Here is a 15,677-nt window from a genome sequence, read left to right as displayed (position 1 = left end):
TGGTTCTGAAAAGAACAAACAAACCACCACCATTTAACCCAGCGCATTTTGCCACCCACACTGGCAAGAAACACTAGCAGTTTACTAGCAAAACCACACTCCATTTTCCTTCCTATAAAATACCAGCATTCAGGGCACAATGAGCAAACACTTAATTCTTGATTTGCAATTACTTTGACTATGATTTTTTTCTCTTTCAAGGAAAGCTTGTGTATATCTGCATCCACAATATTTCTCCACTTCAGAATTGTTCTGCTGTTAGTCACAATACCCTCAGGATTGTGAGATGTGCTCCCATCAGACCACAGGGAACACAGATTATTCATGGGAGTGCTGTTTGTGCTTACTCAGTTTGCTCTAGTCAAAAGTTCTTTAGGAGCAACTGTACAAAGTGCCAGAGAGGATTAGACCAAAATCTGTTTCTGACAGCAATCAGTAGCAGTTGCTGAGGGAACGAGTGTAATAATGGGGCAATACACCGGCATCACCTTGGTATGACCTTCCCATTTGCCAACCATCTGCCACTGTCAGACAACCCTCTGATCTATCAGGCCTCATACCAGCCTGGAGAGCTGGTCCACTGACAGAGATGTGTCCCTCAGCAGATGCACAGAGAAATGGAAACAGCACTCTACTAATATTTTAAAGCCTCATATAATGGAATGGCAAAATATTACTGCAGGTGAGATTCATAAAACTAGTCACTCTCTGAAATCGCCCTTTTTCTCTGCACCAATTGAGTATTTTTTGATAAACCATTCCACAAGTACCCTATATTACACTGGAAAAGTCTTACTGTGTAATAGGGAAAAGATTCAGCTAAGAAGAACACTAAAGCTTTTATCAAATGTGAAAAATATTACTTTACTGTTGCTACAGTAACATATTCCTCATAAGCCCTTTTAAATTTAAACACTCTAAGAGTTCTAGGTCATGTTAAAAAGCACAGACAAGCTCTTGAGAGGAATCAAGTTTATATTCAGCATGGGTAAAAACGCAATAGAAAAGGTGAACTAAAGTTTTTAGCTATTTCCATAATGACTTCTCACTTGCTGTGGTCTGTCCTACTTTCTTTCCTCTTAGCCACTCAGTAGTCTCTCTTCTTAGGAGAGAGTTCTCAATTGCCTCTAAGGGAAAATGCCTAATAATTTTTTTATCCTATAGCAACATATAATCTTCATTTAAAAAAAAAAAATCACAAAAAAGCTTGGATTTGCAAAAAGATATATTTGCAGATGTAAGTTTGCTCCTCCTGAGATAAGACCAAGAATAAAAAGCTATTTCCAACTCCTCACATATAGAGAATAACTACACATAGGAAATATATGAACTGAGAAATTGCAGAGTGAATACAAAAACCATTCATGAGGCACCTGGGGATTATAATAGGAATTTATATTTATTTGGTGTTCTCTCTCTGATCTTTAAGGACTAGACTTCAAGTTGTTCTTCTGAGAGAGAGCTGTCAATATGCATACTGGGGAACACCTTTGGAAAAAGAGGAACAATCTCTGTGGTTTTCCTGTCGTTGCAAAGCATCAGTGAGTGCATTTTTGGCACCAGCCTGCTTTCAGAGAAACATTCAGTTAATTTGCATCTTCTCAGCTGCAGGTTTTTACAGTCCTTCCCAGATGTCACCACATGTCTACTCATCAGAGAATGAACACCAAAGCTTCTAACTCATCCTGAAGTGGTGTGTTGTATCAATTTTGAAAGAGTAAATGAAATACACAGAGAAGGCACTCCAAACAGCAGACTGCAAAGTAATTTGAGGAATTCCTATCTAGTATTATTTTTAAAACCTGTTCTAATTATTTTATTTGGGAATGCCATAAACTCTTTAAATAACCCTAAAAACATAGGCAGGTGGCACTACTGTAAAGTTTGTTAATACAGACTTTGCTACTATGTGAAATTTTGATGTTACTGAAGCACTCCATTACCAAAAGAAATGAGAGAAATCAAAGTCCTGACTCTACAAAAGTTTGAGGTACAACCAAAACTGCTGTGACCTCTTTTTTTCCCCATTCTGAAAGCAAAGGGGGCAAACAGTCCCATCTACTAAGTTACAACAGCACTTACCTATAGCTCTGCACATACCTAAGTATTTGCATTTGTAATCAGAACCAAAATTAAACTGACAGACTTAATCAGAGCTGCCAGGTAATAAACTATTACAGAAACAGCTCCCCTGTGATTGATGACGTGGGGAAACTATCAGCATAATACCTGACATACATTAGTCACAAATGAAATGTGAGTAAAAATAGATCACTAATAAACATGACATAAAACTCTGTGAAATTAACTAGTGGTAAGAAACTACAGAATGAAATTAATCTGTTTCCAACAAAGCTGACAGTTTGCTGATTTTGTTTATTTTTCACTTATAAAGACTAGATGTTGTACATTGACTACAACATAACAGAGATATTGTAACACACTAACTTCCAGCTTGCCACATCTAAAGGCTACTTATTTCTTACCCTCTTCCTTTTTTTTCCTGTTTTTTGTTCTTTCCTGGCTTTTGTGTTTGTATCTGGTCTCTGTCAGCATTCATTGTTCTCATTTATACACATTTGTATAATTAATTCCTGAACCTTTATAAGAAGACTATGTATTTTAGCTATTCTATGCATCTATTCTATGTACTTCTACTATACATATGTGCATTCAGAAAGTGTTGTATCTGCAGTCTGTAAATGGTTTGGGCTTTTTCATTTTTTACAGCTGATACTTAGTTGACTTCTGCACAACTGGTGAGAACTTTTCAATGATTACATGGCAATGGTGAAGCTGGTCAAGCAGAGTTCTGTTAGCACAGCTAACAAGAGGTGAAGGGACTGGAAGATGGGAAAAAAATCCCAGGTATAAATGAGTCTTAACAGAAACCACACCAGAAAGGTAGAGTCTTCATTTCAAGTCAGTACACATTTTGGAGGTGGAAAGATGACCAAAAATATTCTGTCTCTGGGGATTTTCTTTAAACATTCTGATAATCAGGTTAATGTGACAGTCTGGTGATGCCAAACCAGGATTACCAGTAAAAAAATAGTATATGACTTTGTCCTGCACATATTTCATTATATAGTAGTTGCTTTGCTGAACTCTGCATACAGTAGAAGACTTCCCTTTCTTTTCATTTGTACATGTATTGTCAAACACTGAGGAGTGACTTAGGTGTGGCTGGCAAACTACAGAACACTACATCCTCTGTTTTCCAGAGGGTGACAATCCCTGGAAAGTGAGCACTCACACCTCATTCTGCAAGGTCAGGGCTGCAAGATGGTCCAACATCAAACCACCAAAGCCCATCCTTCAGCAAAAAGAGTTCTCTTGAGAAGAGTTAAGCAGAGCATTTTTGTCAAACCACAGAAAACATGGGGGCTCCTGAGTAAGGCTACCTTCCAGGCTGCAACAGAGACAACGGAAAATTGGCTAGAAAGAAAATGTTCAAATATTTACTTTCTCTGCCTCAAACCGAGTTAAACATTCTATAAAACCAGCTCTGGTGCCTTTAATCACCTGAAATCTAGGAACCTTGGACTAATATAGTGACATCAGAAGCAAGTGAATCTGCAACTGTTCTCATTTACACAAAACCAAAAATAACTTCAGGAAAACAAGGGAACCATGAAAGGCTGCATTTCACATGCTTCTGTCAATAGCAGCAGTTCCTTGTGCAGTGGTGAACTTTCATCTAAAAGCAAGTTAGTATTATTTTGATACTGGATGGACAAAAAGAAATGAAATTAATGACAGGAAGCTCATCATGTTAAAGGAGCATAAGATGGCCAAACATATACACACTCAAATTGAGATTCTGGCAGCTTCATGCAGAGTCATAGGTGGGGCTCTTTTCCTTCTTCATGAACCACTATTAAATTTAGAGCCTCTGGAATGAAACTCCCTAAACTGCAAGGTAAGAGAAAGAAGCACAACCTTTTAACAACCTGTGTAGCCACCCAGTCATGAGGTGGCTGATCAAAGCTCTTCCCTATTTGCTAAACTAGGAAAATAGTTCCACAATGTGAAGATTATAAAGTATTGTTCTAAAATTCTCTCAAGTAATTCTTCAATTAGGAAAGTTTGACAAGGGGGTGTGATCAGCTCCTTCATTCAGGCTGAATCAGATCCTTCTAAAAGCTGTGTGTTTTCCTTTTGAAAATGTCAGCCATTTGACAGCTGTTTATTCTCAAGCCTGTATGCTGTGCCCATTTCCTCCTCCCTACTCAGTTATTTACCTTCAGATTATCAACTTGTTAGAGCAGGTGTTACTCAAAGAAACAAAACAAGTGGACAGGGAAAAAAAAAGACCAAAACCAAAAAGCCCTCAACTGTAGAACTTGGTCTTTTGAGGCACCATAAAGCCAAACTTGTAGTACTAAAACAACTTGCCTATTCTGCTTTTTCAATGCTACTCCATTATAGCACCATACATTTTACACTGTATAAAAGTGTCAGTGATTGCTCCCAAAGAACATGAGGGGTTTCTTTTTCTGCTTGTTTTTTATTTTTCTGCTTATCTAGCTTAAGATGGCAATTCACCAGACAGCCTCAGTTAACGCCTTCAAAGTTTCGGTGTTTCACTCTCATTGCATTTATTTTGAATGTGCAATTTTTATAGCTGCCTTTTGTCCTTGGAAACCATCCCCTGCATGCAATGTATGTCGGTAAATTGTAATTATGAGCTGACCTACTTAACCAAAACAAATCTCCAGACAGGTAGTACTAACAGGAGTATTTTAACAACTGTGAAATTTTGCTCTGTAACTGAGGAAAGGCAAAACTGCAGACTCTCACCCTGGATTTCAAGGGTAAAAAAAAAAAAAAAACCAGACATTTCTTAAATGTAGATCATATGAAAACCAAAAACCTAAAAGGAATACCTTGTGATGAAGAATCTTGGGGGAGAGTTATCTCTGCCAAGTGGGTCACTAACTCCAAGATGTGTTCACCTGCCTAAAGGCTTGATGATATTTACCTTGGCATCTTACTTCATTAATATCCAGCTATTCCCAGAAAGTTGTGGTAGATGTATAATTCCCAAATTTTCCTTTTCTCTCATTTTTTTCTTCCTTTAGGGCATAAGTAAGAAGTGTCACCAGTGACTACAATCTTCTCCAACAAATGGATGGAGATCTTACAATCACAAGTGCAAAGAGAGGCTAGGCAATGTGTGGATTGAGAACAGCCCTGTGTAGAAGGACTTGAGGGTGATGGTGGATGAAAACCCAACAATGTGCACTTGTAATCCAGAAAGCAAATCTCACCCTAGGATTCATCAAAAGAAGTGTGGCCAGGAGGTGAAAGGAAGTGATTTTTTTGGGAGGTGGGTTCTCCCCTCTACTCTGCTTCTGCGAAGCCCCATCTGGAGTGCTGTGCTTAGCTCTGGAGCCCCCAGAATACAAAAGATATGGACTCGCTAAAGCAAATCCAGAGGAGGGCCATGAAGATGATCAGGGGACTGGAGAACCTCTCATATGAGTACAGGCTGAAAGTTGGGATTGTTCAGCCAGGAGAATAGAAGGCTCCAGGGAGACCTTCTAACTGCCTTCCTGTGCTTAAAGGAAGCCTGCTGGAAAGATGGGGAGTGACCATCACGGAGTGTAGTGGTAGAACAAGGGGTAATGGTTTCAAAATGAAAGATGAGAGATTTGGATTAGATAGAAGGAAGAAATTCTTTACTGTGAGGGTGGTGAGATACTGGAACAGGTTGCCAAGAGAAGCTGTGGACGTCCCATCCCTGGATGCATTCAAAGTCACATTGGATGGAGCAACCTGGTGTTGTGGAAGGTGTCCCAATTCACAGCAGGGAGGCTGGAACTAAATAATCTTTGAGGTCCCCTCCAATTCAAACCATTCTATGATTCTGTGATAATCCACAGGGTGAAACCATGAAAGTGAGAAATAGGGTGTAGCTGAGAAGCTGGGACGAGAGGTGAGGCCAGGTCACAGAAGTCAGGTATAACACTTTGCTCAGTGTAAGTAAAGCCTTGCACAGACTACATGCTGAGAATACTGAGCTGTGCTAAAATCTAGACAAGGCATTTCAGGTCACTGAAAATATTTGATAGCCTATCATATCAGATATCAAATAAAGCTGAAATATAAGCAGCAAGTGTATAAAGTATTCCACAATCTAGACTAAAATTATAACAAATCATTCTGCCAAGCAAAACACACCATAATGTACACAGTCTTTAAAAACCAGAACAGACATTCACATTCTTTGGTGGTGATTTATCTGCATTAATCAAGGGGTATAATCTTTGATGCCACATTTTTAATTCAGTACTGGGGAGGAAATAGAATTCAATGCCTAACTTAGAAGTAATTTCTGTTAGAGAGGTCAGGTTAATAGGAGATCACATTTTATAAAGACACAAGTCAGATTCATGTCATGAAGAGCTCGGGGGCAACAGTGGCGTAAACTAATCCTATCCCCAAGCCCATCTTCATGTTGCCATTTCATGGATACCAGCACTAATCCCAGCACTGTTCTCATGGCCTGTAAGCAAGGCTGTGATTTAAATCCATTTTTTCATTTCAACTAAGCCAATGCCCTTAACAAAGGCAAGATCAAGCAGTCACTGGCAGGAATACCATGAATTTGTGTAATTGCCAAACGTTCTGTACTGCAAAGCTGCAGCCAGATAATAGTTGGAGGGGGAAAGAAAAATAAAATCCACAAGCAATTTATCAACACAAACTCCTCCTCAGGCCTGAAGATTAGGCATGACTTTCCAGGCAAAGTAAAGCAGCTGCCTGATACTACTGCTCTGAGTTTAACTGACCTGTACTAACCAACAAAACAAGTTACAGAGAGAAGACAGCCCTCCCGGTGCAGAGCAGAATAGCAACAAGAGAAGAGGTTATAATATCTTTAACTCCTGTAGGACAGCCACAGACAGGTAATTATCTCCTGCAGAACAATAAGAGCATAAGATTCTGTGTGTCAGAAATAAACAAACACTCTACCAGTTTTTCAGCATTCAAGAGAGGGATTTTCATAAGATAATGTGTAGAATTTGTGGAGATTCAAACCTGAGACATCAAAGACTCACTGTAGGGAGGGGGAGTAAAAAGGGGTGGTGGGGGGGGAGCTACATGTATGCACTGACTTTTGTTGAACTTTGTATTTTTATTATAGTAAGTAGTACATGCCTGGTTTCAGTTGCATTGTTTCCTATGAGGACAGTAAATTACATTTTGGGAGGCACAGATCTCTCTGTACATTACCTTGTACTTGCTAGCTTCCTTTCAAGCTTATGTAACTACTATTGCCTCCTGTTAAGCTATGACTGAAAGAAAAGACTTTACACCCACTACAGCCAGCTGTACTTCCAATAAACCTTCTAGCTACTGATTTTTACATGTTAAAATAGCTTGCATTACCAACATACTAGTTTGAAGCAAAATAGGTAGGCAATGTTAACTCTCTGTTCAGAGGGACTGTACACAATGTTTAGTACTTGTTTCACTGAAAGACACCACGGGGGAAAATCACAGTAAAATGCAGTAATTTAGTAAGCTACTTTACCTCTCAAAAATCCCCTCTTAAAGGAATAAATTCTCTAAAGTGAAGCCCTTCTAACCTTTTCTGAAAGAAATTCCCTAAGTTTCTGGTGAGCACAGGTGTTCTGAACAGCAAACTGTCATTGGGAATGCTACAGTATATGGATGCTATGAAATGGTTAAGATAAAAACAGGTCTTCCAACTCCCTCACAAGTAAAGCCCCCAAACCTCACATAAGCAAACTCAGTAATCCTATTAACTTCCATGCCCCTGGTGCTTTCTCCTGATGGTACAAAACCAGTGTGTTTGTGGTTCCCTTCCCTCAGCTCTCCCATACCAGACTCCCCTACCATTTGATTATCCTACCTGCAGACCTCCTGTTCATTTATCTTCCTTCCCTTTGCTTGCTCCTTCCATTATGCTCATTTCTTCTCTGTCTCATTCAGAGGGCACCTTCATTTGCTTGCAATTATCAGAGGGTGATTTCTCAGAGATTTTTTTTTCCCCAGAGCTACTAATATCCTTCAACCACCTCACTTGTCTCAGTCCCTTATGTGACAAACCTGCCTGACTACTCTCAAAGTCATGCCTGTGGTTTTGAAGTCATGTAGCAGGCGATCCCCAGCCAACCTAACTTTTAAGCTGCTTCATTAGTCTCACCTCAGTGGGGAGAGGTCTCTTCCCAAGTTTAATCTGAGCAACTGATTTTTAAATAGCTAAGGAACAGGACCTACCATGGTGATGATTAAAGCCACATACTCATCCCAGTCTTGGAACCATATTAAGACAACCTAAGGGGAAAGCAGTCACTGCACTCAGGGAGCCATTTATCTGACCTGTGTTAGATATATACAGTTGGGTGAAATTAATTGAAGTCTAGAAAATAGATACAGGTCAAAAGGAGCCTAGAGTGATTAGCTTAAATAATTCCATTTAGTTTTATTTATCTTAATGTAAGGGGTAGAATTAATCTAGCTTTTCTATTCCCAGAGCAGTTTCTCATAGTCTACAAGCATTTCCTGACTCCATTTTTGCCACATGTTTGGGCTATAGGAATGAATTAATATTTCCATTTTGTGAATCCCTTTAAGTTCTTGTTATCTCACCTCATATTCTCATGTTCCAAACTGGTCCGCTGAACATTTCCTTCTTGCTGCTGCATTTGGTTGTCTCTTCCACAAGAAAAACTCCCTCGCTCCAACCTTCAGTTTCTGTGCTTACAGATCATACACAATTCACCAAACTCCATTCCTGATTTCCAGTTCCAAGAATTTTACTTCTACTGAACATTTTATTTCTCACTGTCTGTTTTAAACATCCACACTCCCAACATGCATTCCTTGGCATACCTTCTGATTGTTTCTATGCAAATATGCTTTTCTTCATCTGCATCTTCACTTGCAACAACATTACTTACTCCCTTCCTAGAGTTATTAGTAATCACCACAGTGAGCCAGACATTCAGCTCTGCATTCTGTCTTTGACAGAGACTACCAGTAGACTTTGTCTCTTGGATACTTTCCCTCCTTTGTCTTTATCACCAAAACCAAATTGATCTTTCCTCCAACCTTTATTGACCTCCCTCTTCAATCTGTCTGTAAACACCAACACAGATTTTAGCAAGGCACTTTATACACTGATTTTGTAAGAACAACTTAAAGATTTAACCTAAATTTTTGGCTGCAGTGTAAGTGGGATGAGGCTGAAATATCTATCACTTCCAGGAAGCTGAAATATATACTGCCTTTCAGCTTTCATGGGTCTCCTTATGCATTTGGAATCACCTACATCTTGTGCTCTGTTTCCAGCCAAAGGAAATCTGATCAGGAGACATCAACTCCCTGCTCATCACAGGGCTCCAGTACGTTCAGGCACAACAGCTGCCCTTTTCCCACTTAAAGGAAGTGCCTCCACTCTGATGTTTACAAGCATTGCTGTTCACTGCAACAAAGCACACAGACAACCACCTGTTTAGTCTGCCAACATTAACTAACCTTCGCTATTCTAACAGAACTGCTCAAATATTCCAGGATGTTACAACTAGGAGTAACCTCATTTCTTCTTAGTAGGCCAGCTGATGGCATGATATGGTTATGGCGTGGTATGATGAAGTTTTTGAGACTGGTATGATTTATTGGTAGCAAAAAAAAAAAAAAACAACAAAAAAGAAGAAAGGCAAGTAGAAATATTCTCTTATTTCACCAAAAATAGAAAAATGCTGGGGTACACTCAGAAAAAGAAGCAGAAAGGATCTTATATTTCCAAAGTCTTGTCTGTTTTCTATCAATTAGTAAACCAACCAAAAAAACCCAATCTTCCTAGAAATCCCACCCTATGAAAAACCTTTAGAGCACCCTGCAGTGACTTTCTGTTCCTGATAGAGAAATAAGTATCTTCCTATCTAATTGAAAGTTAGTGTGTGCCCTCAGGAGTGGTGGAAACCGTGGGGTGAGGTGTGCTGGACGTCTGTAGACACTACCAAGGGCAAATTAATCCTCTGTCTGCCCAGTCCTCAAACTTGAGCAGTGCTTTGACTTACCAGATAGTAAAAAAGATACTGTAGAAGAGTCATGGCATGATGCCAAGAAACATTAATGTACATTCTTACCTTTAATTCAGTGAAGCTAACAGATAGACATGCCTTAATATCAAGTTACTTTCAGGTTGCTTTCCAACATAACTGAATACTTAAGAAACATTTCTAGAATACACAAAAATACTCTTGATGAGGGGAAGCATACAGCTTCCTATACTGAATCCTTCATGTTCTGAGCACACAGCATTGTCTTAACTAAATTATTTTGTTGATATCAACATGATATCAAAATTTGTGAGTGGAGATAAGAAGTTCCAAATTGGAATGTCAGGCAGAATATCTGCCTGGAATATCTGAGCAGATGGTAACATTGGAAATCCCCCCACTTGCCCAGCCAGTCTGCTACAACCCTTAACCAGCATTTTGATCCAAATGCTTCTGAAGCCAATGGGAAGGTTGACATTGACTTTGTGAGCTTCAGCTGTACTCAGAACTGGTGCAAGAAGCAAGAACTCAGTCCTCACAGACAGTTGACAATGATAGCTGAAAACAACAGTTTTCAGTTTCTGTTATGGTAACAGAACTAAACCAAGATATACTTTTTTGCTATTCCCTATGAATACCCATAAACAAAAGTTCTCTGTCTCTGCTTCCTTTGGATTGTATTTGAGGCACTGACTGAAAAGCCCCAGATCCTGTTTTTCATCTGCCCTACTCTTTATTTCATTCTCTTGTAATTTAGGAGTCAACACTGGAGAAAAGCCAATGGTAAATGAAATTCCTGATCTTGTAATTTCATATTTCTGATCAACTTTAATCACTTGAAAGTCCTAGCCCATGTCTAAAATATTTTTTCACGCTGTTAAAACATCCACACTGTACTTTGTGAAGTCCTACAATGAACACACAGCATTTTTTTTTAAAGTCATGCTATTACAGTATCTCAGTACATTAGAGGTTGGAAGGGACCTCCAGAGATCAATAGGTCCAACCCCACTGCAGGATCACCTAGGGTAGTCTGCACAGGAATGCATCCAGATGGGTTTTGAATGTGTCCAGAGACGGAGACTCTACAACTTCTCTGGGCAGCCTGCTCCAGTGCGCTGTGACCCTCACTGTAAAGAAGTTTCTCCTGATGTTGAGGTGAAATCATCTGTGTTCAAGCTTGTACCTGTTACTTCTTGTCTTATTACTGTGCACCACCAAAAAGAGATTGGCTCCCTCCACTTGACACCCACCCCTCAGATATTGATAGACATTGATCAGATGCCCATCTTTGTTCATCACATGCTACAGGTTCAGAAGAGGATTTCATTTTTATAAGGTGAAATGCGATTGACTTGTCTTTTTGTTAGTTAAAAATCTCCGTTCACAGGCATCTGACTTGCAAAAAGTTTGCACATGATGATTTGAAACAGCTTCAAAGGAACTTTTACATGGCATATGGAGCAACCATTTCCAGAAACTTCCACACCATATTAATGTACTCATTTAAGATGAAAATGCAGACTGAAAAATGGGAACGTACACAGTACAAAAGGTCAAATAGGATTGCAAAATTAGATTCTTATCCACTGAAGGTTGTAAGTGTCATTTCACACATTAGAGGTCAATGTGAAGGCACTGCAGTGAGCACACACTCTTTTGTAGGACATATGAGGCTCAACAGGGCTCTGGGCAGCCTGGTCTAGTTGAGCATGCCCCTGCTTACTGCAGGGGGGTTGGACCAAATGATCTCTGGAGGTCCCTTCCAGCCCAGACCATTCTATGATTCTATGACTTCCGCTGTAAAATATTGGTATTTTAGGACTAAGGAAATAATGTGTTTAAGAATGTTCACATTTTACTTTGTTCCCAAGTGCTCCACCTCACTCAGCCTACCTAATACAAAAAGAAAATGTCCCTGCAACTCTCTGAACAGTCCACTTAAAAAGCTGGACAACTGCATAAAGATACTGCAACTGTTGGAGCTGCAGTTTTACTGAAGTAGCTGCTTAGTGTTTGCTGAAAAGCATTTTAAGTGTAACTGCTTCCTCAGCATAATTATTTGCTAATAAGAAAATGCCTCATAAAAACTAATAAAAATCCATATAACCATTGCTACAGGAGCAGAATAACCCAAATCAGTGGAATCTAGCAGACATGATCAGGATCTATCGTCCACAGGTGATTACTTTGTAGAAGACTTTAAAAGAAGTTCCATAATCTTGAGTGAACTATGCCTTATAAACAAATAAAGATTCATTTAGAATATTAAACCCCCAGCCCCAGGGTTTTGTCAGACTAACAAACACTAACATGTACTCAGCTGATTTTTGTGTGTTTTTTTTTTCCTGTGGAAAAGATAAGAATCTCTCTCCTGGGCTAAATCTGGGCAAGAGACAGAGAGAGTGGAAGGGCTACATTTTCCCTCATTTGTTCACATTTAAAATGCTACTACTAGTACCAGGAAATGGAAGAATTTCTGCATTTGTTGATAATAGTATCTCGGGGAAACACCTTCCCACAGGAACAATTTACAAAGCCTCACAAATTACAAAGGCAGAAGCAGCACAAATTCAAATCTTTTATCTTATTCAACTGTAATTTAAAACTTTCCATTCCTTAAACAAGTTTGTAAGTATGTCATAAAACAAAAAGGTCACCGTTTGGATAGGATTACCATACTGGAAAACAGACAAAAGTTGATCAAAAAAAGGGGGGGGAAAAAAAGAAATTGGACTAAAACATCCTATGAAATGGTAACTGCAGCTTTTAGGAAGGCTTTCTGAAACACTTAATAGGAGCAAATGAATAAAAACCTGTTTCTATGATTACATGGCTTTTAAAACAGTTTCCAGCACATGTTACGGAGGTTTAATAATACATCTATGTTCAATTTTCAATTAACAAAGATGGGACTGTGCACAAGAGGGTAACAAATGAGTATCTTCCACCTAAAACCACAAATAATCTCCAAATTCAGATTTTTTTTTAATTACAGTTGCATCTCCCCATCGTGTCTAAAAATTGTCATCTAAAATTGAACAGAATCCATTATATTAACGAGTTTGAACTTAAGATTAATGAGATCTGAAACAGTGATCAATAAAACTAATAAAGAAACTCTAAGGGAACTGACAAAACTATTTCACTTCCAGCAATGCAAACATTTTCCCTCATCTTGCCAAACACAATAAATCCTTTCCCATCTTTCACAGAGATACATATCAGTTAGTTCCCTACCCCAGCAAGAAGTAGAAAAGATAACTTATTTTCCTGCTATTGAAATATCTCTGAATTATACCTCTCAGAGCACTGAATTCATTGTGTAAAATGAAGCCTGCTCTCTTCTCATTGCCTTCCACACAAACACAGCCTTAGCTATCAGGCAGGTTATCCTTGCTGAGGCTGAAGCTACAGGGAAGTGACAGACATTGTTTTGTAGCTACAACACACTTACAAATATTTTGTGACCCAGACTGATCTGCAGTTTATGTGTAGGAAGAGAGAATCAAAATCTGACTACTTTGAAAGCACAATGTATAGCTTATTGCATTATTAAAGGTAAAAATTACAGCTATTACTTTCAACATTTTTATGCAAGCTTTCTCCTTGTCAGATTAGGAGAAAGAGTCTATATCTATAGCAACCAGGAGAGAGGAGGGAGGGATACATCCAGTCCAAACCATTTCTCCTTAAAACCTTGCATCACTACCTTCACTATGGCAGGCATTTAATAGATCATTTTTACTGCCACTTGACTGAAGCCTCATTAAAAGCATGGTCAGCTGATTTTAATTCCTTCTTAATAAACAGAATGTATATAAGGAAGACTGCAGACACTTTTGTGGGAGGCTTCCTTTGTTTCTTATTTTTTCTTTTGTCTTAAGAAAAAAAAAGTATTTCTTAGGAAAAGCTAGTTTACCTTTCACTCTGATCTCCATAACCACTCCAGACAAGAATTCAACTGGAAAAAAATACCAAATTCTCCAAGTACTGACCTTCTTGACTTAAAGTGAATTTGGTGAAGATACTGCAAGTGAAGTAAGACTGACTGTATTAGCAGATTACATTGAAGATAATTCTGGTGAGCATAGAGTCAGGAGTGCCTCGTTGCAAGGAAAAGACTGCCAGGAGAATAAAACTGATCTTAAACACAATTTGTTCTCAGAATCCCTTTGTATTAGTGTGGGTCATTTTAGCAGATGGGAATGTTCAGTGCAGATGGCATCAATAAAGGGGTTGACTAGAGAATGCCTCAACAGAACGAAGCTCTTTAATGGTCTTCACCGGGCAGCACTGGGTATTTTTAGACACCTCTAAAACAGGCTTAACCAGAAACAGGTGCTGACTTCCACCTGCAGCAGAACGCATTAGCAGTGCTCACCACCAAAGGCTGGGCTGCATCTGGGGGTTTGTGGCATGGGGATTTCCTGTGGCTTCCAAATACAAGAGCAGTTCAGTGGGCTGAATCCACTGAGCCGGACGAGGGTTACATGTGTGGAGGCGTTTTTGGTGACTCGCCACTGGTGCACCTCGACTTTAGGGGCTTCGTGATTGTCTCGGCGCAAGTTCTCAGCCTGTGGGGCCACTCCGCGCGAACAGCTCCTCAGAGGTGTTCCCCGAGGTCCCACCGGGACACGCCACTGGGGGAGCTTGGACCCTGGGTCAGACTTGGGGTGACCAGGAACCGGCGGGGAGAGGCAGGACCCAGGAGGTGTGAGGAGCCGGATGACAGGGACCCTCAGCGGGCAACCGTGCCGTGAGAAGCCGAAGGACAGGGCTCCTCACCGGCAACTGGTCGTGAGATACCGGAGGACGGGGGCCCTCACCGGCTAGCCGGTCCTGAGGGACAGGAGGACGGGCCCCTCACCGGCAGCCGTGCGGGCGCGGCCGCCGGGGGCCTGTCGAGCTGCCTTTGAGGAATATCTTGGGCAGCAGCGAAGGGAACGAGGGGACGGCGCGGTCCCACTCCCCGCCAGCCCCACGCCTCCCGCCCCTGGCCCCACTCACCGATCCGCGCCTCGGCGGCGGCTCCGGTGGAGGACGGTTGGCTACGCGGGGCGGCGGCGAGGATCTGCAGCAGCGGCGGTAGCAGCAGCGGGAGGACGGAGCCGAGCGCCCCCATCATGCCTGGCCCATCTCAGGCGCCTGTCCCGTTCCCCTGCTCGCCGCCGCCAGCTCTCACTCCATACTGCCCGCCCTTCGCCTCCCGCAGCCGCTCCCCGGCTCCGGCAGTCGCCAGCCGCAGTAGATTCAACACCCAGGACAGCGACCAGCGCCTCCTGCCCGCCCCCGAGCCGGCCCCGCCCCGGCCCGCCCGCCCAGAAGACGGGGGGGGTGCAGCTCGCTCCAGCTCCGTGGCGCCTCCTCTTATGCTCCCCGTTTGCTGCTCCCTACCCGTCTGGCTGCGGGGAAGGGCCCTACCCTCCCTGCCGGCATCGCGGGGAAGCGACCACCCTCTCCGGCGAGATGAGGGCAGGAGATGTTCCCCGGCCCCTGAACTGTCAGTGGCCCGCGCAGACGCTCCCCTCAGGTGGGCCACAAGCCTCCGGGCACTGCCAGTCCCCAGTGCCGCCGGGCAAGGTGCAGTGGAGATCCTTCGCGGCAGGAAGGCTATGGCAGTTCGCTTGACTCCCC

At 41.4% G+C, this 15,677-nt stretch overlaps 1 protein-coding gene across 1 annotated transcript in view; it reads right to left on the bottom strand.

Moving 5' to 3' along the window:
- The window catches only part of PTPRN2 (protein tyrosine phosphatase receptor type N2), a 596,056-nt gene extending 580,739 nt beyond the window's left edge, over nucleotides 1-15,317 (bottom strand). Inside the window, exon 1 of the mRNA XM_054171491.1 lies at nucleotides 15,051-15,317. Within this exon, the coding sequence (XP_054027466.1) occupies nucleotides 15,051-15,168 (118 nt within the window). The 5' untranslated portion in view covers nucleotides 15,169-15,317. The remainder of the gene's footprint in view (nucleotides 1-15,050) is intronic.
- Nucleotides 15,318-15,677: the final 360 nt, after the last annotated feature.

This window comes from Dryobates pubescens, chromosome 21, assembly GCF_014839835.1.
Source record: "Dryobates pubescens isolate bDryPub1 chromosome 21, bDryPub1.pri, whole genome shotgun sequence".
NCBI lineage: Eukaryota > Metazoa > Chordata > Aves > Piciformes > Picidae > Dryobates > Dryobates pubescens.
Note: the sequence above shows the minus strand (reverse complement) of the source record. Positions and strands in the feature narration are given on the sequence as shown.